We start from the raw sequence: 26,677 nt of genomic DNA, 5'->3' as shown, positions 1-26,677 counted from the left end.
TACACCGAAATGCTTAGAGTGTTTTTGTATTTTATTTCCCAGTCTTTTTATAGAACACATCCATCCCTTTTTTTTGGAGTACAGGTGGTAACGCCTGGTTTTTTGCAGCTGTTCCAACCTCCCCCTGACTTAGGAAACACAAAAACAGCTGCACAGCGATTTGCAAAAAGAGGCGATGGTATGTCAACTTCGGGGAATAAATATACAGGATCTAGCTTAGTGAAACATGGCTGAAGATTACTGGGAGTCCACAGCGGCCCTTGGAAAGCACTGACACCGAGTAAAGCATCCCTTTCGAGGGTAAGTTGCATGACATATACCGTTTATTTATATATTTATTTTGTTAAGCTACCGAAAAGGCGACTGCTAATATAAACCGCTTACTGTAAAAACAATGTCATGTTAATAATTATACGTGATGCACGCACACACACACACACACACACACAGAGCACATACTGTGCAATTGTCTACATGATGTACAATTAAACCTTGTGCATAGCTTTTAAACGTTTTTTCCCTTAGCGGTACATTGTGTTATTAGGCCGGTTATTATTAGAGCAGGTAGCCAAATTCTATTTTTAGACGTCAAAATTAGTAGCAGCTATTTCGTTGTGGGTGTATGCGTGTGTTCAGTGCCTTGCAGTCTAGCGATGTGTCCGCTTACCTCATTTAGAGCATAAGTCTATTTATAATAAGGTTACTTGAGCAGCTAAACACAGGGCAACATTATTATTATTATTATTATTATTATTATTATTATTATTATTATTATTATTATTATTATTATTATTACGCATTTTACACCCGCAGAGCTGTCATACTTTGTCAGTAGACATCGTCTATCTCCATATAAAGAAATGCTCCTGGCCAGACTGTTTCAGACTGCACCGGTCCGTTCAAATATTATAAAGTGCAATACGATTACACGCAGCATTTTATTTCCAGGCTTCAGTCTTAGAAAACAAAGGCACTCTTTTTTGTACATACGTATGGTAGTTTTTATTTTTTATTTATTGGGAATTGAGATGGATAGATGTTTGTTTTGCGTCTCCCCTTGTAAAGTGGTACTGAAAGATGACATGTCTGCATGCATTCCTGTACGCGGTCATGTGTGGCGGCGTGTGTGCTGTGTTTAAATACACGCGTACGACGCGATAGGCTGTGTCAGTCTTGCATCTTCTGTCTAGGATGCAGTGTTGATACTGCAGTTTAGTTTCGGTTTGGGGTGGGAAAGATTACATTATTTTCTCAACTTGTGACTGATTTGGGACAAAACTAAATGATGAATTATTTCATTGTAATTCTATTAGCTTTCTTTGGGAGTGTAACACAGACACACTGACACAGACACACACAGACAGACACACACACACACACAGACACACTGACAGACTGACACACACAGACAGACACACACACACACAGACACACACACACAGACACACACACAGACATACACAGACACACAGACACACATACATTGTGACTCACACACACACAGACAGACACACACACAGACAGACACACACACACACAGACACACACAGACACACAGACACACACACAGACACACACAGACACACACACACACACAGACACACATACAGACATACACAGACACAGACACACACAGACAGACACACACACACAGACACACAGACAGACACACACACACAGACACATACACAGACACACTGACACAGACACACACACACACACATTCTGAGACTCACACACACACACACACACACACACATTCTGAGACTCACACACACACACACACACACACACATTCTGAGACTCACACACACACACACACACACACACATTCTGAGACTCACACACACACACACACACACACACATTCTGAGACTCACACACACACACACACACACACAGTGGGACTCGCACACATTCTGATACTCAGAGTACCACAGCTTGTTTTAAATAGAAAGTGCATTGGACTGAATAGGCAAGAATTTGAAGTCAACCCCATTCTGAATAGTAATGTTTTTGCTTACAAATGACTGCGTAGCAGGCGTGTTAGTAAGACTCCCATTGCATAGCAATTTGACCCATTGCTGCTTTTACTTATAATAATAATAATAGACACACCTGAGCTTGTTACCTACAGACTGTGGCTAATCAAGCTGGTAGTAAAACCTGGAATGGATGACACTGCTTTACAACAGGAGTCTTGTATCCATCTCTGTACTGACATGCTTGTTAAACATGTAAAAATGATATATTATTTTATAGCTAACTCTTAAATCATCACTTTCTGAAGAATGTAAGCTGTTGATCAGTTTAGCAAGTTAATTTGTTCAATTAGATCAGGAGCGGTCAGAGCTGGTCCGAGAGCTGCAGGGGGTTCGTGTTGTGTTCCAAATTATCTCTCAATTATTTAATTGAACAAATTGCTACGGTACTTAAAAATGATGAGTTTACCTAGTCCAAATTAACATGTTCCCTCCCTCACTCCCTCACCCACCTAAGAGAAAGGGGGCTCCCTCCAGTCCAGGGCAGGCTTGAGGCACGGAGACTGAACTGCTCCCTCCCTCCCTCTCTCACCCCCCTAAGAGAAAGGGGGCTCCCTCCAGTCCAGGGCAGGCTTGAGGCACGGAGACTGAACTGCTCCCTCCCTCCCTCCCTCACCCCCCTAAGAGAAAGGGGGCTCCCTCCAGTCCAGGGCAGGCTTGAGGCACAGAGACTGAACTGCTCCCTCCCTCCCTCACCCCCCTAAGAGAAAGGGGGCTCCCTCCAGTCCAGGGCAGGCTTGAGGCACGGAGACTGAACTGCTCCCTCCCTCCCTCCCTCCCTCCCTCACCCCCCTAAGAGAAAGGGGGCTCCCTCCAGTCCAGGGCTGGCTTGAGGCATGGAGACTGAACTGCTCCCTCCCTCCCTCACCCCCCTAAGAGAAAGGGGGCTCCCTCCAGTCCAGGGCAGTCTTGAGGCACAGAGACTGAACTGTTCCCTCCCTCCCATACATATTCTGTCAGGGTCATTTCAATGTGTTTATCGAATACCAGGGTTGTTCAGCAAGTTTGGCTGTATTTATTATTATTATTATTATTATTATTATTATTATTATTATTATTATTATTATTATTATTATTTATTTCTTAGCAGACACCCTTATCCAGGGCGACTTACAATTGTTACAAGATATCACATTATTTTTTACATACAATTCCCCATTTATACAGTTGGGTTTTTAATGGAGCAATCTAGGTAAAGTACCTTGCTCAAGGGTACAGCAGCAGTGTCCCCCCACCTGGGATTGAACCCACGACCCTCCGGTCAAGAGTCCAGAGCCCTAACCACTACTCCACACTGCTGCCCCATACATAACAGATAATGCCACTGCTAAAGCATTCCTCCAGTAAGCTGTGGTTTTAAACCACTTCAGACCGGCTTTTCAGTGTATTCCCTGCGTGCTCGTTCCACATTCAAACCCCCAATGCCTTAGCTTACTCTCACAGTGTCGTTTCGGAGCCAAACTGACTCAAGCGTAAAGTCGCTCAGTAAATGGGCCACTTCAGCGATTTTCATGAGAGCTAACAGGTGTGACAATCCATCTTGGAATCGCCAGCTCCCCCTTCTGTCACATCAACTCGGACCCAGGACCCTCTCTCTCTCTCTTTCTCCTCTCTCTTTCTTTCTCTCCTCTCTTTTTCTTTCTCTCTCTCGTTCTTTCTCTTTCTCTCCTCTCTTTCTTTCTCTCCTCTCTTTTTCTTTCTCTCCTCTCTCTCTCCTCTCTCTCTCTCCTCTCTCTTTCTCTCATCTCTTTTTCTTTCTCTCTCTCTTTCTCTCGTTCTTTCTCTTTCTCTCCTCTCTTTTTCTTTCTCTCCTCTCTCTCTCTCTCTCTCTCTCTCTCTCTCCAAGGAACCGATAACTCACTGTTTTGAATAATTTATTAAAATGGTGTGTTTTCAGTTGATCAGTTACTAGTCAGGGTTGTGGTGTTTCACCTACAATTCCTGTCCTCCCAGTCTCCATGAATTTCTGCAGACCCACTCTCTTTCTCTCTCTGTGCCCTGCAAATAAGCTAGGCTTATGAGGAAGGAGTCTACTGCCAGCCCCCTGCTTGTGAGTCTTAGGTGTGCAGCGCCAGGCCTCGTTGCCTATGCTGAGTGGATTGGAGATGCCCTGATTTCTTCCTTTCTTTATTTCTTTGGGATTTTTTCTGGAAGGATGCAGAGCTGGCAGTAATCCGTTGTGTTATGTAATTTTAACAGACGTCACTGCCGAAGTCACTGAAACAGATTGAGACTGTTTTCCGCTAGCAGTTTTTTTTTTTTTTTTACTTCACAGCAGGGCAGAGATTGAGAATTCATTTTCTATGTGAATTTGAAAGAAAAACCGCTGTGTATGTAAATTGTCAAATTATATTTTCGTGCATAAGGGCCCATCGCTTATTCCCTGTTTTCAGTATTTTTTTGATGTGCAAGTCAGATCGATAATGAAATAAAAAGGGCCCACTGTCCTTAAGAGTTTCCCCACAGTAAAAGCACAGCACAGTGTAATAAAGCATGGTAAAGCACAGAGAGGTCTGGTAAAGCATAGGCAAGCATTGTAAAGCACAGAGAGGTCTGGTAAAGCATAGGGAAGCATTCTAAAGCACAGAGAGGTCTGGTAAAGCATAGGGAAGCATTGTAAAGCACAGAGAGGTCTACTAAAGCATAGGGAAGCATTGTAAAGCACAGAGAGGTGTGGTAAAGCATAGGGAAGCATTGTAAAGCACAGAGGTCTGGTAAAGCATAGGGAAGCATTGTAAAGCACAGAGAGGTCTGGTAAAGCATAGGGAAGCATTGTAAAGCATATTAAAAAACAAACCAGGGTAAACTAACCCTTATGAAAGTGCCCCATATGAAAATCATAGCACAGTGTACTAAGCCCACAGTTGTAAAGTGATGATGTCATGCTTATGGGCTGTTTAAGGTGAGATTGTGAATGAGCGTACATGTGAAACACGTTGAAAATATTCGCCTCAACAACATGACTAGGTAACCCATTCCATCCCCTCACCACTCTCTGTGTGAAGAAGAGTCTCCTTCAACAACATGACTAGGTAACCCATTCCATCCCCTCACCACTCTCTGTGTGAAGAAGAGTCTCCTTCAACAACATGACTAGGTAACCCATTCCATCCCCTCACCACTCTCTGTGTGAAGAAGAGTCTCCTTCAACAACATGACTAGGTAACCCATTCCATCCCCTCACCACTCTCTGTGTGAAGAAGAGTCTCCTTCAACAACATGACTAGGTAACCCATTCCATCCCCTCACCACTCTGTGTGAAGAAGAGTCTCCTTCAGCAACATGACTAGGTAACCCATTCCATCCCCTCACCACTCTCTGTGTGAGAAGAGTCTCCTTCAACAACATGACTAGGTAACCCATTCCATCCCCTCACCACTCTCTGTGTGAAGAAGAGTCTCCTTCCCTCTGTCCTCAGTCCACTTCATTTCCACACTGTGTGTCCTGTGGTCCAGGTTTCTGTGCTGCGCTGACAGTATTGTTTTGAGTTGACTATGTCAACTCCTTGTAAGATTTTAAAGACTTCAATCAAGTCCTTGCTGATTATCCTTTGCTTATTCAGTTCTTCCAGCCTCTCTTCGTATCTCAGCCCTTTAATCCCTTTGATTAGCCTGTCTGCTCTTCGCTGGACTCTCTCCAGGGACACAATGTCCCTTTTGGTCTTGTGACCGGAACTGGACACAGTATTCCAAGTGCGGTCTTACCAATGCATTACAGATCCCCATTATAGCCTCCTTGGATTTGAAGGCGAACGCTGTAGGAGTCTAGACTTAGTAGGATGAAGTTTGAAATCGAAGTTTGAAATCGGCAGGATCTGGTACCTATTGTCAGGTTTTGTTTCATATACAATTTCTTGGGACTTCAGGGATGGAAGTAAGACTCCCCAGAGCTGCTCAAACCTGCTGCCTTCCACACTGCAGCCCAGCGCTCTAACCACTGAGCTCCTCAAACCCGCTGCCTTCCACACTGCAGCCCAGCGCTTTCTTTATCTAACCACTGAGCTCCTCAAACCCGCTGCCTTCCACACTGCAGCCCAGCGCTTTCTTTATCTAACCACTGAGCTCCTCAAACCCGCTGCCTTCCACACTGCAGCCCAGCGCTTTCTTTATCTAACCACTGAGCTCCTCAAACCCGCTGCCTTCCACACTGCAGCCCAGCGCTTTCTTTATCTAACCACTGAGCTCCTCAAACCCGCTGCCTTCCACACTGCAGCCCAGCGCTTTCTTTATCTAACCACTGAGCTCCTCAAACCCGCTGCCTTCCACACTGCAGCCCAGCACTTTCTTTATCTAACCACTGAGCTCCTCAAACCCGCTGCCTTCCACACTGCAGCCCAGCGCTTTCTTTCTCTAACCACTGAGCTCCTCAAACCCGCTGCCTTCCACACTGCAGCCCAGCGCTTTCTTTATCTAACCACTGAGCTCCTCAAACCCGCTGCCTTCCACACTGCAGCCCAGCGCTTTCTTTATCTAACCACTGAGCTCCTCAAACCCGCTGCCTTCCACACTGCAGCCCAGCACTTTCTTTCTCTAACCACTGAGCTCCTCAAACCCGCTGCCTTCCACACTGCAGCCCAGCGCTTTCTTTCTCTAACCACTGAGCTCCTCAAACCCGCTGCCTTCCACACTGCAGCCCAGCGCTTTCTTTCTCTAACCACTGAGCTATTGAGGAATGCTCTGAACAGCCGCAGATCTGTGTCCAGATCGATATGAGAGCAGATTGAACTGAATGACTCCTGGCAGCCTCCGAGACGACGACTCAATCTGCAGCACTTGAGCTGTTAGCATCATTATCCCCTGAGCTGCAGAGAGATAATGTACCCTGCATCGCAATACACTGTACTGTACCCTGCATCTCCCACCATTGCACAAAATACTGCCTCCTTGTGCTCCGTCCTTCGGATGAAACATAAAACAAATGAGGTCCTATTGGAAGTGACTCTGCAGCAGCGGCAGCTGTTGATGATGCATAGTTCACACTCCTAGTCCCTGTAAGTTTTTTTGGATAGAAGAGTCTCCTGTTGCACCTGGAGTCACTTACAATTACGTCTCACCCGAAAGACGGAGCACAAGGAGGTGAAGTGACTTGCTCAGGGTCACACAGTGAGTCAGTGGCTGAGGTGGGATTTGAACCGGGGACCTCCTGGTTACAAGCCCCTTTTCTTTAACCACTGGACCACACAGCCTCCTGAGTCATTCATAATAATACCAGCAACCGGGCGATCACTGACAGTTGAGGGTATTCTCATTACAGGGAAGGCAATCCGACTCCCATTGCACAGCAGTTTCACCCATTCCAGCTTTTACTATGAACTTGTGAAGCCACGGTGTGTCTAGGTAACGAGCTCAGGTGTGTCTTAATAATCTCTTAGTAAAACCAGGAAACCAATCAAACATGTGCTTTTGATCTGATTTTTTTTTTCGCGCGGCAGCTAGGGAACTGGCCAATCAGAGGAGATTAGCCCTATCGCATCACGCGCTCCTGTCGCCACTGGTGTGAAAGGTAGCGTCGCAGCGATAATATAACTTTATCGCAGGACAAATCGCATCGCGTCTGGTGAGGACAGGCCTGAGATATTTGAGAGGGGGTGGGGGGCTATAAATAACCTTTTCACATGGCCCCGGTGGAATGCAGGGAGGGTGGGGGGTGGGGGGGGGGGGGCTGATGTTCTTTCCCTCGAAATGATTTGGGACAGTCCTGCTGTCATTGCTGTGAACTCCTGGGAGTCACACACTGGGCTGTTGTAGAATGTCTGTCAGGTATTCACCTCCCTCCTCTCATTCACTCTCGCTCTCTCTCTCTCTCACTCTCTCTCTCTCCTCCCCTCTTCTCCACTTTGCCCTCCTCTCTCTCTTTTCACCCTTCACTTCCTCTCATTTTCACTACTTGCTCTCTCCCCCTCTCTCTACCCCCTCTGTCTTGCTCTTTCGGTCTTCCCCCCCTCTCTCTCTCCCCTCTCTCTGTCCCCTCCCCCCTCTCTCTCTCCCCCCTCTCTCCCCCCTCTCTGTCCCCTCTCTCTCTCTCTCTCTCTCTCTCTCTCTCTCTCTCTCTCCCTCTCTCTCCCCCCTCTCTGTCCCCTCTCTCTCTCTCTCTCCCCTCTCTCTCTCTCTCTCTCTCTCTCCCCTCTCTGTCCCCTCTCTGTCCCCTCTCTCTCTCTCTCTCTCTCTCTCTCCCCCCTCTCTCCCCCCCCCTCTCTCTCTCTCTCTCTCTCTCTCTCTCCCCCCTCTCTCCACCCTCTCTGTCCCCTCTCTCTCTCTCTCCCCTCTCTCTCTCCCCCCTCTCTCCCCCCTCTCTCTCTCTCTCCCCTCTCTCTCTCCCCCCTCTCTCCCCCCCTCTCTGTCCCCTCTCTCTCTCTCTCTCTCCCCCCTCTCTCTCCCCCTCTCTCTGTCCCCTCTCTCCTCCCCCCCCCTCTCTCTCAATCCCTGGAGCCATTTCTCATTCCTTTCTCCCTCAGTCTCGTAATTGGTTTAGGTAACGTGCAGGTCACCCATCGCTGTGAGGCATTTCCTCGAGAGAGCCAGCGAGGGTCACAGCAGCTCAGACGTGGCGTTTGAACACACCCCTGTGTAGATTTGTTTTAATCCCCTGTGAAGTGGGTGTGTCGGAGGCAGTCGGGCGCACCTCTGTCACCCCAACAAAGCGTTTGTGCGGGAGTGCAAATTCACGTCAGTTTTTCGTGAAGTGTGTGGGAAACTCCACAGCAGCGTGCTTTCGATCTGTTAACGTAACTTTATTCAGCAGGTTCCATTCGACTTTATGTAGCAAAATGAGTTCATTCTGTAGGTTGATGGTAAACTTTTGGCCAGAGCTGTAGATTGTACTGTGCATAATCTGTTTGACAGATTATCTCCCTCTCCCTCTCCCTCTCCCTCTCCCTCTCTCTCCCTCTCTCCCTCTCTCCCTCTCTCTCTCTCTCTCTCCCTCTCTCTCTCTTGCTCTCTCTCTCGTCTCTCTCCCCCTCTCTCTCTCAAATTTAAATTCAAATTCAAATTCAAAAATGCTTTATTGGCATGACGAGAGCGCTCAGGTATTGCCAAAGCTTTTATAATACAAAACAGAAATAATAAAACAGAAATACAATTACAGAACATAAACACAAAAAACCATTGTTCCCTTCCCTTTGAACAATATAACTACCTCCCTCCCTCCCTCCTCATCACCAGTAACCCCTGGTCGTGTATGCAGGGTGTCACACACTGTCCCTCAGGTTGTGGCAGGCAGACACATACTGTGCTGCTAGATTTGCAGTTCGCTCCTCCTCTCCTAGAAGGATGGGGATTTTACTCGAATTGGAGAGGAGGTTAAACTCTGCCATTTGTTTTTTGAATTGGGGGATCTCTCCCATATCTCTGTGTATTTTGGGCAGGACAACAGGAAGTGCATTTCTGTCTCTACCTCTCCCAGATCACAGTGACAGCACAGCCTTTTTTCTTTGGCAATCCAGGTTTTTTTGTGCCGGCCAGTTTCGATGGCCAGGCTGTGGTCACTGAGTCTGTACTTGGTCAGGATCTGTCTATGTTTTGTGTTTTTGACCCTGACCAGATATTCTGCCAGGGTAAATTCTTTTTTTAGGGCCAGATAGCATTGTAATTTATTGTGTGATTCAATTTCGTTATTCCAATGTACTTTATAATTGTTTTCTCTCTCTCCCTCTCTCTCTCTCTCTCTCCCTCTCTCTCTCCCTCTCTCTTGCTCTCCCTCTCCCTCTCTCTCCCTCTCTCTCTCTCCCTCTCTCGCTCTCTCTCTCATCTCTCTCTCACTCTCTCTCTCTCTCTCTCTCTCTCTCTCTCTCTCTCTCTCTCTCTTGCTCTCTCTCTCTCCCTCTCTCTTGCTCTCTCTCATCTCTCCCTCTCTCTCTCTCTACCTCTCTCTCTCTTGCTCTCTCTCTCGTCTCTCTCCCTCTCTCTCTCTCTCTCTCTCTCTCTCTCTCTCCCTCTCTCTCTCTCTCTCTCGTCTCTCTCCCTCTCTCTCTCTCTTGCTCTCTCTCCCTCTCTTGCTCTCCTTCTCGTCTCTATCTCTCTCTCTTGCTCTTTCTCTCCCTCTCTTGCTCTCTCTCTCTCCCTCTCTCTTGCTCTCTCTCTCCCTCTCTCTCTCTCTCTCTCTCTCTCTCTCTCGTTCTCCGCGACGCAGGCTGATTGGACGGTGGCTGCCCCCTCAGCCCACCCTCCTCTCCCCCCCCCCTCCCAGCCCCCCCTCCCCCTGATGGACAGGATGAAGAAGATCAAGAGGCAGCTGTCCATGACCCTGCGGGGGAACCGGCCCACCGAGAAGAACCTGTCCGAACTGACTGAGCCGGTCAATACAGAGGACAGCGCGGCCAGCGACAACGGTGAGACAGAGCGGTCAATACACTGTCAATACGGACAGAGCGGTCAATATACAGGACAGCCAGGGACAACGGTGAGACAGAGCGGTCAATTAATAAATAGATTTAAGCAGTAGCTGTTTTAAGATTCGTGACTCGCGCGCCCTGAAGATCTACGTTTCTTCCCGGTAAGCCGTCTGTTTTTCAGTTTGTCGCCTGCAGTCTGATTTGCATGCCACCCGATTTGTATTATTTTTCATGAAAAAAGAAAAAAAATGCTTCTGTTTAATATCTGGAATGTGTTTTTTCGATCAGTTTTTGATTTCTTATTTTAATTTTCCTGCTGTTCTTTCTTCCCCCCTGCCTCTCTCTCTCTCTCTTTCTCTCCCTCTCTCTCTCTCTCTCTCGCGCTCTCTCTCCTCTGTTTGTCTGCCCATCCCTTTCCCTGTGTTACGGTTAATGTCCCTCTCTCTTTCTTTCTTTCTTTCTTTCTTTCTTTCTTTCTTTCTTTCTTTCTCTCTCTCTCTCTGTGATCTTTTGGTTTGTCCCTCCTGTTTTTTCTCACTCAATCTCTCCCACACCGTTTATCCTTTATAACTTCATAACCTTCCCTCTTCTCTCATTCTGCCTGTTACCTTCCATTCTCTCTCTGTCCTATCCTCTCTCTCTCTCTCTCTCTGTCCTATTCCATTCTCTCTCCCTCTCCCTCTCTTCTTTCTCTCATTCTCCCTCTGTCCTATTCTCTCTCTCCCCCCTCTCTCTCTCTCTCTCTCTATCTCTCTCTCTCTCTGTGTCCTATTCTACTCTCTCTCCCCCCACACTGTGTGTCTGTCTCCTCGTTTCAATCTGTGTGTGTCTGACACCCCCTCACTGGCTGTCGTGCCTCTCCCTGCCCTCCATCACACCTGCTTTGCCCCCCCCCGTACCCCTCTGTCACTCTCGTCTCTACCCTCTATCCCAAAACCCATATCCCAAACCCAAACCCTATTCCAAACCCACCCTACACACCTATCCCCTAACCTAACCTATCCCCCTCCTTATCTCCCTAACCAAACACCTTCCTTCTCCCTGCACCCCTCTCCCTGTCCCCCTGCTTCACCCTCTTCCTTCCTCCCTCCCTGCACCCCTCTCCCTGTCCCCCTGCTTCACCGGCTTCCTTCCTTCCTCCCTGCACCCCTCTCCCTGCCCCCCTGCTTCACCCTCTTCCTTCCTCCCTCCCTGCACCCCTCTCCCTGTCCCCCTGCTTCACCCTCTTCCTTCCTCCCTCCCTGCACCCCTCTCCCTGTCCCCCTGCTTCACCCTCTTCCTTCCTCCCTCCCTGCACCCCTCTCCCTGTCCCCCTGCTTCACCCTCTTCCTTCCTCCCTCCCTGCACCCCTCTCCCTGTCCCCCTGCTTCACCTGCTTCCTTCCTTCCTCCCTGCACCCCTCTCCCTGTCCCCCTGCTCCACCCGCTTCCTTCCTTCCTCCCTGCACCCCTCTCCCTGTCCCCCTGCTTCACCCGCTTCCTTCCTTCCTCCCTGCACCCCTCTCCCTGTCCCCCTGCTTCACCCGCTTCCTTCCTCCCTCCCTGCACCCCTCTCCCTGTCCCCCTGCTTCACCCGCTTCCTTCCTCCCTCCCTGCACCCCTCTCCCTGTCCCCCTGCTTCACCCTCTTCCTTCCTCCCTCCCTGCACCCCTCTCCCTGTCCCCCTGCTTCACCCTCTTCCTTCCTTCCTCCCTGCACCCCTCTCCCTGTCCTCCCAGAGCCCATGGTGAGGAATGGGAAGCCGGTCGGCTCCCACAGCATGCACTCCTTCCTGCACCAGTATGCGTCCAGCGCAGCCGCCTCTCTGCGCAAACCTCCCCTCCGTCGCCCGAACCGCACCGTGGGGCGCAGCCTGAGCTCCTACCTCAACCGCAGCAGCCGGCTAGGTGACTATGCCTAAAAACGAGACCAAATCGAGGTGTTGAAATATATATATATATATATATATATATATATATATATATATATTGTTTTGTGGTTCTTTACACAAGATCTCATAATCGTGCTAAGCATGTATTCAGAGCTTGTTACCTCCAAACACTGAGGCTAATCAAGCTCCTGGTAAAACCTGGAATGGGTGAAACTGCTGTGCAATAGGAGTCTTATTGCCGTCATGTATGTATGGATGTGTGCCTGAATACATCACTGTTATTTAGCCTGATGACTGCTACTTAATTGATATCATTTATAAAAGAACCAGAGGATGGGTTTTACATACAAGCTGTGCTCACAGAGCAGGGTGTTAAAGGGGAGGCTCATTCCTGCTGTGGTCTCACAGAGCAGGGTGTTAAAGGGGAGGCTCATTCCTGCTGTGGTCTCACAGAGCAGGGTGTTAAAGGGGAGGCTCATTCCTGCTGTGGTCTCACAGAGCAGGGTGTTAAAGGGGAGGCTCATTCCTGCTGTGGTCTCACAGAGCAGGGTGTTAAAGGGGAGGCTCATTCCTGCTGTGGTCTCACAGAGCAAGGTGTTAAAGGGGAGGCTCTCAGAGCGCTGGAGTGTTAAAGGGGAGGCTCATTCTCGTTGTGGTCTCACAGAAATCGTGCACGAGGATCTGAAGATGGGCTCGGACGGGGAGAGTGACCAGGCCTCGGCCACCTCTTCGGACGAGGTCCAGTCACCGGTCAGAGTGAGGCTGCGCAACAACCCTGCCCGCAAGATCTCCAGCGAGGTGAGCCCCCGGGCCACGGACTACAAAACAACATGGCGGCACCATGGCGCTCAGCACGGCCGCCATCTTGTTTTGTAGTTTTAAACGTGCTTTAACTACTTTTCCAAGAGACCCATTCTCAGTGTCTCAGTCAGGTGTGTCTGGGCATCTCTGACCCGTCTTGTCTCGATTCCCTCAGGACATTAACAAGCGTCTCTCCCTGCCTGTGGACATCCGGCTTCCAGATGGGTACCTGGAGAAGTTTGCTCTCAGCAGCCCCCCGTTTGACAAGCCCCTGAGCCGACGTCTCCGCAGGGTCTCTCTGGTACGTGCTGCACGGGAGGGACAGTACCCAGCTAGGAGCTTACTCTCCATTCAGTATCATGAACCTGGGGTCCCCGAGGGTCTCCCCTGGTAAAGGCACGGCCGCGTGGTGTGCAGGGGGGAGTCACACATTCGGGAGCGCAGGGGTCCCCGAGGGTCTCCCCTGGTAAAGGCACGGCCGCGTGGTGTGCAGGGGGGAGTCACACAGTCAGGGGAGAGCAGGGGTCCCCGAGGGTCTCCCATGGTAAAGGCACGGCCGCGTGGTGTGCAGGGGGGAGTCACACATTCGGGAGCGCAGGGGTCCCCGAGGGTCTCCCCTGATAAAGGCACGGCCGCGTGGTGTGCAGGGGGGAGTCACACAGTCAGTGGAGCGCAGGGGTCCCCGAGGGTCTCCCTTGGTAAAGGCACGGCCGCGTGGTGCGCAGGGGGGAGTCACACAGTCAGGGGAGCGCAGGGGTCCCCGAGGGTCTCCCCTGGTAAAGGCACGGCCGCGTGGTGCGCAGGGGGGAGTCACACAGTCAGGGCAGCGCAGGGGTAAGGCACTGTAGGTCTGGTGGCCTCGCTGTGGATCACTTCCTTTCCTTCTAAGCTTTGTTTAATCTCCGACTTCAACAGCTCAGCATTACGAGGGCGGTTTGTGTGCCAGTCAGATCGCAGTATTGGAATGGAGTGTGGACGCTCTCGGATGGACAATAACGTCTCTTTTGGTTTTGTCTCATTTCCCCGCAGTCTGAGATCGGGTTCGGGAAGCTGGAGACGTACGTGAAACTGGACAAGCTGGGAGAGGTAGGACAGAGACTGGGGACACTGGGGAGACTGGGGACACCGATGCAGACAAGCGAACATGTTCTACTAGATTTGTGTTTATTAGGTCAAGATGTTTTATCCTCTCTGAACTGCCTCCCTCTGCTCTGTACTGATGGAGAAGAGAAAGAGAGGCTCTTATACTCTCTGAACAGCCTCCCTCTGCTCTGTGCTGGTGGAGCAGAGAAAGGGAGGCTCTTACACTCTCTGAACAGCCTCCCTCTCCCCAGACGCTGACCTGTCCAATTCTTTAAGTGCACTGTGTTCTGAAGGCATGGGTCTCCTCTCTCCCCTCTCTCCCCCAGGGCACCTACGCCACAGTGTACAAGGGAAAGAGCAAGCTGACTGATAACCTGGTGGCGCTGAAAGAGATCAGGCTGGAGCACGAGGAGGGGGCTCCCTGCACGGCGATCAGAGAGGGTGGGTGTCGCTCGGCCAAGCACTGGGCGCGTTCAGGAAGTGAGCCGCTCAGAGCAGAGTATGGAGCAGAGTAGGGCAGCAGTGTGGAGTAGTGGTTAGGGCTCTGGACTCTTGACCGGAGGGTCGTGGGTTCAATCCCAGGTGGGGGACACTGCTGTTGTACCCTTGAGCAAGGTACTTTACCTAGATTGCTCCAGTAAAAACCCAACTGTATAAATGGGTAGTTGTATGTAAAAATAATGTGATACCTTGTAACAATTGTAAGTCGCCCTGGATAAGGGCGTCTGCTAAGAAATAAATAATAATAATAATAATAATAATAAGAGTGAACGGAAATATTCTCGCTCTCTGCTGCTCGGTTCCTGAACGCTCCCTCTGCTTCGTCACGCTGGTTTGATGCTCAGGGTTCCTCTTGGGTCCGGAAAACACATGCAGGATCGTACACTGTGTCCATTAGGGTGTTTAAAATTCCTCTTTGCTTAAAGAGATTTCACGCCTTTACAATGCTTCCCTATGCTTTACCACACCTCTCTGTGCTTTACAATGCTTCCCTATGCTTTACCAGACCTCTCTGTGCTTTACAATGCTTCCCTATGCTTTACCAGACCTCTCTGTGCTTTACAATGCTTCCCTATGCTTTACCACACCTATCTGTCCTTTACAATGCTTCCCTATGCTTTACCAGACCTCTCTGTGCTTTACAATGCTTCCCTATGCTTTACCAGACCCATCTGTGCTTTACAATGCTTCCCTATGCTTTACCAGACCTCTCTGTGCTTTACAATGCTTCCCTATGCTTTACCAGACCTCTCTGTGCTTTACAATGCTTCCCTATGCTTTACCACACCTCTCTGTGTTTTACAATGCTTCCCTATGCTTTACCAGACCTCTCTGTGCTTTACAATGCTTCCCTATGCTTTACCAGACCTCTCTGTGCTTTACAATGCTTCCCTATGCTTTACAAAAACAGAAAGCTGCATGGCTGATGAATAAGGTTTCTCAGTGATGTGACGTGGATTACAGAAGACTGGAAAATGGGCAGACTATAATTGTGTTTATAAGATTTCCGTGTTTTTTTTTAAAAAATTTTTCTTCTGCCAGTCTCATTGCTGAAAGACTTGAAGCACGCCAATATCGTGACTCTGCACGACATCATCCACACAGAGAAATCCCTGACGCTGGTGTTTGAGTATCTGGTGAGTCTTCCAATCATCGCTTTTAAAGGTAGCACATAGAGCTATGACAAATAAATTAGCATTCGTTAACTGTATGGAAAACTCCAAAGCGCTGGTGTGCAATTCAATATGTTAACGTCACATGATTCAGCAGCTTTCATTCCACTTTATGAAGCAAAACGAGTTCATTCTATATGGGGATGCTAATAATAATAATAGTGGTATAGTGGTTAGGGCTCTGGACTCTTGACCGGAGGGTCGTGGGTTCAATCCCAGGTGGGGGACACTGCTTGAGCAAGGTACTTTACCTAGATTGCTCCAGTAAAAACCCAACTGTATAAATGGGTAATTGTATGTAAAAATAATGTGATTTCTTGTAACAATTGTAAGTCGCCCTGGATAAGGGCGTCTGCTCAGAAATAAATAATAATAATAATAATAATAATAATGTCTTTGTTTCGCGTTTTTAGGATAAGGATCTCAAGCAGTATTTGGATGACTGTGGCAACTGCATCATGATGCACAATGTGAAGGTAAGGCTTTCAGTTTCACTGTAATTGAATCTTGATTGATACCATTGGCTGGTTTCCCTACTCTCTCGCCACGAATGCAGACGATCAGGGCTCTTTTGCACAGCGGTTAACGCTCGTTTCTGATGGCTCTGTCTCTCCCAGCTGTTTCTGTTCCAGCTCCTGAGAGGGCTGGCCTACTGCCACAGCAGAAAAGTCCTGCACCGAGACCTCAAACCGCAGAACCTGCTGATCAACGAGAGAGGGGAGCTCAAACTGGCCGACTTCGGTAAGGGGATTGTCTGTCTGTCTGCCGGTCTGCCTGCCTATCTGCCTGCCTGTCTGTCTGTCTCTGTCTGTTTGTCTGTCTGTGCCTGTCTGGGGTTACAATATGACTCCGTGGACACTAGGACAGTTTGGGACATTTCAGTCTTTTCAGCTCACACTGCAATGCATTCTGGTACGTTCTCAGCAGGACTACACTTACCAGAATGCATTGGGGTACGAGTTAAAAAGTGAACTGTCCCAAACTGTCCTAGTGTACATGGAGTCATGTGGTAACCCTCTGTCTGTCTGTCTGTCTGTCAGGGGTGCTACGATGCACTGAGGATCATACTGTTAGAAGACCCTCACACTCTGTCTGTCTGTCTGTCTGTCAGGGTTGCTACGATGCACTGAGGATCATACTGTTAGAAGACCCTCACACTCTGTCTGTCTGTCTGTCTGTCAGGGGTGCTACGATGCACTGAGGATCATACTGTTAGAAGACCCTCACACTCTGTCTGTCTGTCTGTCTGTCAGGGGTGCTACGATGCACTGAGGATCATACTGTTAGAAGACCCTCACACTCTGTCTGTCTGTCTGTCTGTCAGGGTTGCTACGATGCACTGAGGATCATACTGTTAGAAGACCCTCACACTCTGTCTGTCTGTCTGTCTGTCAGGGGTGCTACGATGCACTGAGGATCATACTGTTAGAAGACCCTCACACTCTGTCTGTCTGTCTGTCTGTCAGGGGTGCTACGATGCACTGAGGATCATACTGTTAGAAGACCCTCACACTCTGTCTGTCTGTCTGTCTGTCAGGGGTGCTACGATGCACTGAGGATCATACTGTTAGAAGACCCTCACACTCTGTCTGTCTGTCTGTCACTGCTGAAGTCTAGCTCCCTGGTAACGCTGTGTCTGTCTGTCTGTCCCCTCTGCAGGTCTGGCCCGTGCCAAGTCCATCCCCACGAAGACGTACTCAAACGAGGTGGTGACGCTGTGGTACCGGCCCCCCGACATCCTGCTGGGATCCACCGACTACTCCACCCCCATAGACCTGTGGTGAGACCAGTACAGACCAGTACAGACCAGTGTAGAACACACAGACTACTCCACGCAGATAGACATGTTGAAAGAGGACCCAGTCACACTAGTACAGGGTACACACACACACACACACACACTGAGACATGCACACTAATACACACACACTGTCACACACTAACACACACACTGAGATACACACACTGAGACATCCTCACACACACACACACACTGAGACATCCTCACACACACACACACACTGAGACACTAACACACACACACACTGAGATACACACACTGAGACATCCTCACACACACACACACACTGAGACATCCTCACACACACACATACACACAGACTGAGACACTAACACACACACACTGAGATACACACACTGAGACATCCTCACACACACACATACACACAGACTGAGACACTAACACACACACTCTGAGATACACACACTGAGACATCCTCACACACACACACACACTGAGACATCCTCACACACACACACACACACACTGAGACATCCTCACACACACACACACACACACACACACACTGAGACATCCACACACACACACTGAGACATCCTCACACACACACACTGAGACATCCTCACACACACACACTGAGACATCAACACACACACACTGAGACATCAACACACACACACACACACACACACACGTTTGCATTCCTATATTTGTGGGGACTTCTCATTGACACTCACTATATTTTTATTGACTATTTCTAACTCCTGTCACACAAAACTCCACTTAAGGCAATTTTTTTTTTTTTTTATATAAATATTTAGTTCTTAAAAAGTTTTACAAAGTGGCGCTGTCCCCACAACGTCGTTTTTTCAGGAGTTACTATCTTGGTGGGGACATTTTCTCCAAATTTTGTCCGCACATTGATAGTAATACCTGCCCACACACATACGCACACACACACACACACACACCAGTACAGATTCAAACCAGTACAGGGACATTACTGAGAACCCAGTCCCACCAGTACAGGAAACGTGCGCGAGAGCAGCTTGACTATAGATAGCAACCTTTGGAGACACCCAGAAAGACCTGCATGATAGTTAGCAGAGCCCCGGCAGCGATGGTGCTCCACTAACCCCTGCCCTGTGCTTGCAGGGGGGTTGGCTGTATATTCTACGAGATGTCCACTGGACGGCCGCTGTTCCCTGGCTCCACTGTGGAGGAAGAGCTACACTTTATCTTCAAGCTGCTGGGTAAGCACAGGGATGGGAATGAGACTGCACAGCAGTCTGATCCAGTCCTGGTTTCACTAGGAGTTTAATAATCAGACACACCTGAGCTTGTTAGCTAGACACACTGGGGGCTGATCAAGCTGGTAGTAAAACCTGGAATGGGTGACACTGCTGTGCAATAGGAGTCTTATTCCCATCCCTGAGATACATAGTCTCTGAATTAAGGTCAGTGTTTCTGTTTAATATATTGACAAAGATTGAAACGTTTGCCATTGAATTTAGCTCAGTACTGGTGTTGAAAGACTTTGAGAAAGACTTCTAATCGAAAAATACGTTGAGGTGGTCTTCAGTATTTCGAAATTCAGCAGCTATGGAAAAGAGAGAGAGAGAGAGAGATAAGCGGAGTCTGTTTTTGTATTATTAAATTGCCCAGCAGGGCGTTCTAGCTGGAAGGGAAACGCAACGTTTTTGAAAAACTAAAATCTCTAAAACAGTTTGCCTGGGATAGAGGCGGTTCTTGATAAAAGCATTTTGTTTATTATTATTATTTATTTCTTAGCAGACGCCCTTATCCAGGGCGACTTACAGTCGTAAACAAAAAATACATTTCAAGAATCACAGTACAAGTAATAATACAATTAAGAGCAAGATAAATACAATGACTTTGGTTCTAGCAGGTGTGACAAAATACGATTCAGTAACGGAGCAGATAACAGTGTCAGTGATGGTTACATCAGGATATAATTAAATACAAAATATGTTGTATTTAAACAAAAAATGTTTATCCCCTTGCTCTCTCTACCGCCCCCTCTTCATTTCACAGGAACCCCAACCGAGGAAACCTGGCCAAGAATCACCTCAAACGAGGACTTCATATCCTATAACTACCCCAAATACAGACCCGATTCACTCTACAACCACGCGCCCAGGTAAATGGTTAAGGATCTTGATACCAGGAGGCTCCGGGTTCAATCCCGGCCAGCCACTGACTCCCTGCGCGAGTCACTTCACCTCCTTGTGCTCCGTCCTTCGGATGAGAAACAAACGAGGTCCTGTTGGAAGTGACTCTCCAGCAGCAGGTGTGATGTGTAGTTCACACTCAAATCGCTTTGGATAAAAATGTGTTAATTCTATAGGGAGATGCAAAACCTTTGGCCAGAGCTGTACAGAGCAGATCACAGTCCTCGTGTTTGATTTGAATGATGTCTGTCTTTTTTTGTCTCCCAGACTTGACGGCGATGGTGTAGATCTGTTATCCAGACTTCTCCAGGTGAGCCACACTGCTGTCAATTCCAACACTGATCAAAATTCACAGGATTCTAAGTGAGCTTCTGTTTTGTTAGTCATTAAAATGGCTTCAAATGAAAGCAGTTCACACAGTTATGTCTAAAATAATCAATTTGTTCAGAATCTTTCTGCATCACCAATGTGAGAGTAAAGGGCAGCAGTGTGGAGTAGCGGTCAGGGCTCTGGACTCTTGACCGGAGGGTCGTGGGTTCAATCCCAGGTGGGGGGACACTGCTGCTGTACCCTTGAGCAAGGTACTTTACCTAGATTGCTCCAGTAAAAACCCAACTGTATAAATGGGTAATTGTATGTAAAAATAATGTGATATCTTGTAACAATTGTAAGTCGCCCTGGATAAGGGCAACAGCTAAGAAATAAATAATAATAATAATAATAATAATAATAATAATAATAATAATAATAATAATGATAAAGATGAGATCAATCAGATTATGAATTAGTCTCCCCTTCTAGAACTATCGTACAAAGCTGTGTTCAATTTTTTTGACACGTGGGTACTATCAAATTGAATATTGTCTAGATATTTAGTAAGATATATATTGTTTTTTGCTCCGCAGTTTGAAGGCAGGAATAGAATTTCGGCAGAGGCTGCGATGAAACATCTTTACTTCCACTCGCTGGGAGAGAGGATCGTCAGACTGCCCGACAGTGAGTCTGTCTGTCCGCCTGCGTCTCTCTGTCTGTGTCCAAGGCACATTTCAAGTGCTTAAGCTCTCCATTAACTTCATTGAACCAGTTATGTGTTCAATTGGACGTGTTTAATATTTTTTTCAGGGTCTTTTACAGTTGATGATTGACTCAAGGTACATGACCTGTGAAACATTTTGATACCAGCGGCGGAGCGACTAATCTGACAAACAGGAGCCTCGTTTTTCAACGGTTCACTGTTTTCTTGTCTACATGAAAGGTCCATAATGTTGTTTAACCCTAACACTCTCTCTCTCTCTCTCTGTCTCTCTTTTTCTCTCGCTCTCTCTCTCTCTCTCCTGCTCCTTCCTCCCTCCCTCCCTTCCTCTCTCCCTCCCTCCCTCTCCTGCTCCCTCCCCTGCTCCCTCTCTCTCTCTCTCTCTCTCCTGCTCCTTCCTCCCTCCTTCCCTCTCTCTCTCCTGCTCCCTCCCTCCCTCCCTCTCCCTCTCCCTTTCTCCCTCTCCTGCTCCCTCCCCTGCTCCCTCTCTCTCTCTCTCTCTCTTTCTCCCTCTCCTCCTCCCTCCTTCTCTCTCTCCCTCCCCTGCTCCCTCTCTCTCTCCTGCTCCCTCCTTCCCTCCCTCTCCCTCTCCCTTTCTCCCTCTCCTGCTCCCTCCCCTGCTCCCTCTCTCTCTCTCTCTCTTTCTCCCTCCCCTGCTCCCTCTCTCTCCCTCCCTCTCGCTCTCTCCCTTTCTCCCTCTCCTGCTCCCTCCCTCTCTCTCTCCCTCCCCTGCTCCCTCTCTCTCTCTCTCCCTCCCTCTCTCTCTCTTTCTCCCTCTCCTGCTCCCTCCCTCTCTCTCTCTCTCCCTCCCTCTCGCTCTCTCCCTCTCCCTCTCCTGCTCCCTCCCTCCCTCTCTCTTTTCTCAGCTACTTCAATATTTGCACTAAAGGAGATCCAACTGGAGAAGGATCCAGACTTCCGAACGACTTCCATACCCGACTCAGGTGAGCCCTGCAGACTATCACAATGCTGTGGCTACTAACCCTATAGCTCTCCTCTCCTCCTCTCTCCATGGCACAACGTTAAAGGTTAAAAATCCATAGGGTCCCCGAGGGTCTCCCCTGGTAAAGGCACGGCCGCGTGGTGTGCAGGGGGGAGTCACACAGTCAGGGGAGCGCAGGGGTCCCCGAGGGTCTCCCCTGGTAAAGGCACGGCCGCGTGGTACGCAGGGGGGAGTCACACAGTCAGGGGAGCGCAGGGGTCCCCGAGGGTCTCCCCTGGTAAAGGCACGGCCGCGTGGTGTGCAGGGGGGAGTCACACAGTCAGGGGAGCGCAGGGGTCCCCCAGGGTCTCCCCTGGTAAAGGCACGGCCGCGTGGTACGCAGGGGGGAGTCACACAGTCAGGGGAGCGCAGGGGTCCCCGAGGGTCTCCCCTGGTAAAGGCACGGCCGCATGGTACGCAGGGGGGAGTCACACAGTCAGGGGAGCGCAGGGGTCCCCGAGGGTCTCCCCTGGTAAAGGCACGGCCGCATGGTGTGCAGGGGGGAGTCACACAGTCAGGGGAGCGCAGGGGTCCCCGAGGGTCTCCCCTGGTAAAGGCACGGCCGCGTGGTGCGCAGGGTGGAGTCACACAGTCAGGGGAGCGCAGGGGTCCCCGAGGGTCTCCCCTGGTAAAGCACCTGTCCAAACCAGACCAGAAGTTAAGTCTCAATGTAACGTATCAAATTAAGTCCAGCTTCTGTTGTTTTTAATTCATTTGATACTCAGCGCGTTGAAAGAACCGCATACTCCCGCGGGGTGGCTCCCCGGGGTTACATATCGGATCAGGTCAACCTCTTAAAACCAGAGACACAAGAAATCTAACAAGTTAAACCCCAGGAGCAGGGCACTGAGCACAGGCTAACCTCACTGTCTCCATCTCGCAGTCGACTTGAAGATCCAGGTTGAAGATGTTGAATTTTGAGTGGTGTTGGAGCAGGTATTTGAAGGCCTTGTTCAGCCTGCAGATGTGGGGGTGGGGGTCTGCCTGTCTGTCTGTCTGTCTTATTTTGCTGATTCTTTTGAGGGCGGGGGGGTTAAAAAAATGTACGAGCAAGGGAGTAGTGCTGGGGGGGGGGTCGCTGCTCTTACTTCACATGTAGAATACTGAACGGTTTTGCTCCTGTTAATATATGGAGATAATAGCGACCCCTTGCTTCTAAATACAGCACTACACCACTGTGTATGAGGAACTGTTTTTAGTGTCCCCATGCTTTGTCTTGGATTTCCCGATGGCTGGACACAAAGTCACAAAGGCTGTTGATCTGTAACCCTCGCTGCTGGAATTCTTTGATAAAACCCAGATGAAGGCCTTAGATGATTGGCTTATGTTTATACAGCAGCCTCAAACTAGGTCTCCCGGTCTCCAGGAACCAGGTTTCAAGCCTCTGTTCCTGAAATTTCAGATTCTATGTGGTACGATTTCACGAGAAACCCAGACATCTTCGTTTTAGGAATATTAATTGGTTGTTAACTTAAAATAATCAGCAGAAATCTCTCCCCTCTCTCTCTCTCCTCTCTCTCAGTGTTTGGAAACCCATGCATGCTGTTCATTTCCTGCTTGCTAAGGCGTTGATTTCTTTTCTCTCTCTTTTTTGTGTTTGTTTGTTTGATTTTTCCCCGTCCTTCCCAATAGTATCTTCCTCTGACACTGGCACTGAGTATTTCCAGTCGTCCAATCAGATTCGAGCTGGCAACGAGCATGCGCTCTGCTCGTCCTAAAGCTGCATCCTCATTGGCTGAAACCAAGCGCCAGCTCTGGTAAACGTTCTCTTGTTTTGACGTGATTGGTTGTTGCATGTTTGGTGGTGGGGGGGGGGGGGGGGGGGTTGTTTTTCATTGGCCAAGGGGGTTTTGCAGTGCTGACTGGTTCAAGGTTTTGTTTCATTTCTTTTTGGACCAATCGGATTCCTGTTGCTAGGAAGGATGTGCAAAAAAAATAAAAAATTGCTGAAATCAGCATTGATTGGTTGTTGAAACTTGCCATCTGAACAGCTTGAGAGATTAGTTCAATTATCTCCCCTTACAGAGTCATCGTCTTTCATAGTAACTAAACGAAACACTTGCAGGAGGCAGTGTGGTCCAGTGGTTAAAGTCCAGGGCTTGTAACCAGAAGGTCACAGGTTCAAATCCCATCCTGCCACTGACTGACTCGCTGCGTGTGACCCTGAGCAAGTCACTTCAACTCCTTGTGCTCCGTCCTGCAGATGAGATGTTAAATCAATGTCCTATTGGAAGTGACTCTGCATATAATGCACAGTTCACAGCCTGCTTCTGTAAAGCGCTTTGTGATGGTCCACTATGAAAGGCGCTATATAAAAATAGATATATATTATTGACCGTTTTCAGGAGGGGAGTCACACAGTCAGGGGAGCGCAGGGGTCCCCGAGGGTCTCCCCTGGTAAAGGCACGGCCGCGTGGTGCGCAGGGGGGAGTCACACAGTCAGGGGAGCGCAGGGGTCCCCGAGGGTCTCCCCTGGTAAAGGCACGGCCGCGTGGTGTGCAGGGGGGAGTCACACAGTCAGGGGAACGCAGGGGTCCCCGAGGGTCTCCCCTGGTAAAGAAAGGCAGACCACGCGGCCGTGCATCTGTGTGCTGGGGATCGCTACATTGAGAGAACATCATAGGACAAAAGTTATGTTTGAGTGATCACCACAGGGACAGCAATAAGACTCCTATTGCACAGCAGTGTCACCAATTCCAGGTTTTACTCCACGCTGGATCAGCCACAGTGTGTCTAGCTAACAAGCTCAGGTGTGACTTATTATTAAACTCCTGGTAAAACCAGGAATGGATCACACTACTGTGCAGCGGGAGTCTTATTTCTCTCCCTGTGCCTGTGTTTTTATGTAAGCACACTGTATAAAGACTCTTTTTTCTTTTCTCTTTCCTCCCCAGCGACCTCCAGCAGCAAGCTGAGGAGACAAAGTATGCTGTTTTAAGAAAATGAAATAGAAAAAAAAAGATTATTATTATTATTATTATTATTATTATTATTATTATTATTTGAATTGTGTGTTATGTCGAATTCTGTTTTGGAACTCATGTTTAGGATTCTTTTTCGGAACTCCAGACCCGATGACATCACGGTTAAAGGACAGCCCCCACCCCGCCCCCTTTTCCTGTACTAGAAACTGGAATGCAAAGAAAGGATAACGTTTTTTTGATCATGGTTTTAACATTCATTTTATTTTTTAATTGTAGATGTACATGATGTTGTGTTGTGTTTTTTTTTTGTACAGGAGAAAATGAAGTAGACCTTTTTACCTTCATCATAGCACAGTAACTTGATTAGCCAGTCTTTCCAATAAATTTGATTTTAGCTTCGGAAAGTGACACGCGGGCTGTATTGGTCTTCCGAGAGAGTGAAATATGCAGCTCGGTTGTTAGCTGTCAGTGTTAGTTTGGATCTGGGTTCAACTACAGTTTGTGAAATGACAATTACAACGCGTTATGCAGCAGGAATTCATTATCGTTACAGTGACACTAAAAGTGACAGAAGCCAGTACCCACTCTAACAATTACAATTACGCAGATGTGGCAGTTGCAATATATTTGCAATTAATTACGAATTGCACACTTAAAATTGGAATCCACACCATAACATTTAAAACACTATTTATTATTTTTAACTGGGACCTGCCAGTGCAGGTTTGAAATCCTTCGTTTCTGTTTTATTTATTGTATTGGTTTAATAAAAAGTGTGTGTGTGCGTGCAGATAGGCTTAGTCAGTTTAATACCGGTACGTCAGAACAGAACACTGAATTTCGAAAGAGTTCCTGCAGACTAGAGGGGTGTGTTAATATTTGTATATTGTGGCTGAAATAGTTTCCCCTTTAAGTGGTGTTCTTACATTCCATCCACATGTGGAGATGGTTTGAAGAATACACAGTGCTGACAGAGACGTCAAACCCAGTTTGGGATGGCTCCCTTAGTTACTGGTTTTGCTGGCTGCAGTGTGGAAGGCAGCGGCTTCGAGTAGCTCAGTGGTTGGAGAGAGAAAGAAAGCAAGCACTGGGCTGCAGTGGGTTTTAGTAGCTCGGTGGTTAGAGTGCTGGGCTGCAGTGTGGAAGGGAGCGGGTTCAAGTAGCTGTCTGTTGTCCGATTCAGCACTAGTGCCAGTGCCATATTAACAGTAAGATGCTACTGTGGTCAAACCTTGGGACTGAAATTCAATGTGCAACACTCTGCAGTCTATGGTCTCTATAATGTAGCAAATGACTCCTATCTACAAATCATATTATTACAAGAACTGGTGTTATTTACAAGCTGGTCGGTGGGGGGCAGGGGGGGGGAGAGTGAATGCAATAATGGTGTTGAGAAGCAGCTGTATTATTTACCAAACTCAAATGAACGTATTTTGCTGTATAGAATTGTGAGGCGAATCATCTTTTGAAGCAGTTCAATTTGCGATGAATGCGTTTTGATGTTTTTGCACAGAGTACGAAAAATAAAGCAGGTTATTTTAAAAAAAAAAAAAGGAAAAACAAGTGTATTTATTAATCAAAAAATTAAGACCACGCGATCATCCACACTCAGGGTGTTTAATGCTTCCACAAATACAGGTGAACCGAACTGAAATCCTTTATCTGTTCTAAGAGCAGCGCGTTTAAAAAGGCTGTTGCGTTGAAGTTTCTATTTGTGGGAAGATTTTAAATGATCTTTATAACCCCCGTCCCAGCTCTTGTCTTCCATATCTTTTGCAATAACACCCCCCCCACACTTCAGCCAATATTACAGCTGCCCCCCCTTACCCCCCCCCCCCCCCTCTCCGAACCCTTCAAGTCAGATGGTAGCTTCTGTTGATTTTACATCAAGAACACGTGTATGTTTATTTTTGGAAATGTTAATGGTATGCAAGCTGTAAAATATATTAAAGGTAACTATTAAAAATATATATGTTTGAATGAA

At 48.2% G+C, this 26,677-nt stretch overlaps 1 protein-coding gene across 7 annotated transcripts; it reads left to right on the top strand.

Moving 5' to 3' along the window:
* On the top strand, positions 1-26,677 carry LOC117401770 (cyclin-dependent kinase 16-like). 7 transcript variants are annotated; one of them, XM_059020346.1, is made up of 19 exons: positions 15-300; positions 10,173-10,371; positions 12,092-12,259; positions 12,908-13,041; positions 13,220-13,345; positions 14,074-14,130; positions 14,454-14,568; positions 15,670-15,764; positions 16,214-16,276; positions 16,418-16,541; positions 17,460-17,580; positions 18,718-18,815; positions 19,618-19,723; positions 20,022-20,064; positions 20,660-20,750; positions 21,654-21,731; positions 22,653-22,705; positions 24,664-24,693; positions 24,818-24,890. In XM_059020346.1, exons 2-17 carry the CDS (start codon positions 10,245-10,247, stop codon positions 22,688-22,690), a joined length of 1,584 nt encoding a protein of 527 aa, XP_058876329.1. In that variant the 5' UTR covers positions 15-300; positions 10,173-10,244; the 3' UTR covers positions 22,691-22,705; positions 24,664-24,693; positions 24,818-24,890. The 7 variants fall into 7 exon arrangements, 6 of the variants coding, with proteins under 6 accessions (XP_058876331.1, XP_058876326.1, XP_058876330.1 ...); XR_009323888.1 differs by lacking the exon at positions 22,653-22,705 and adding an exon at positions 23,402-23,526 and having other exon boundaries at positions 19-300; positions 24,818-24,912; XM_059020343.1 differs by lacking the exon at positions 22,653-22,705 and having other exon boundaries at positions 10-300; positions 24,818-26,677.

The sequence above is a fragment of the Acipenser ruthenus genome, unplaced genomic scaffold, assembly GCF_902713425.1.
Source record: "Acipenser ruthenus unplaced genomic scaffold, fAciRut3.2 maternal haplotype, whole genome shotgun sequence".
Lineage (NCBI taxonomy): Eukaryota > Metazoa > Chordata > Actinopteri > Acipenseriformes > Acipenseridae > Acipenser > Acipenser ruthenus.
This window is presented reverse-complemented; position numbering and strand designations above follow the sequence as displayed.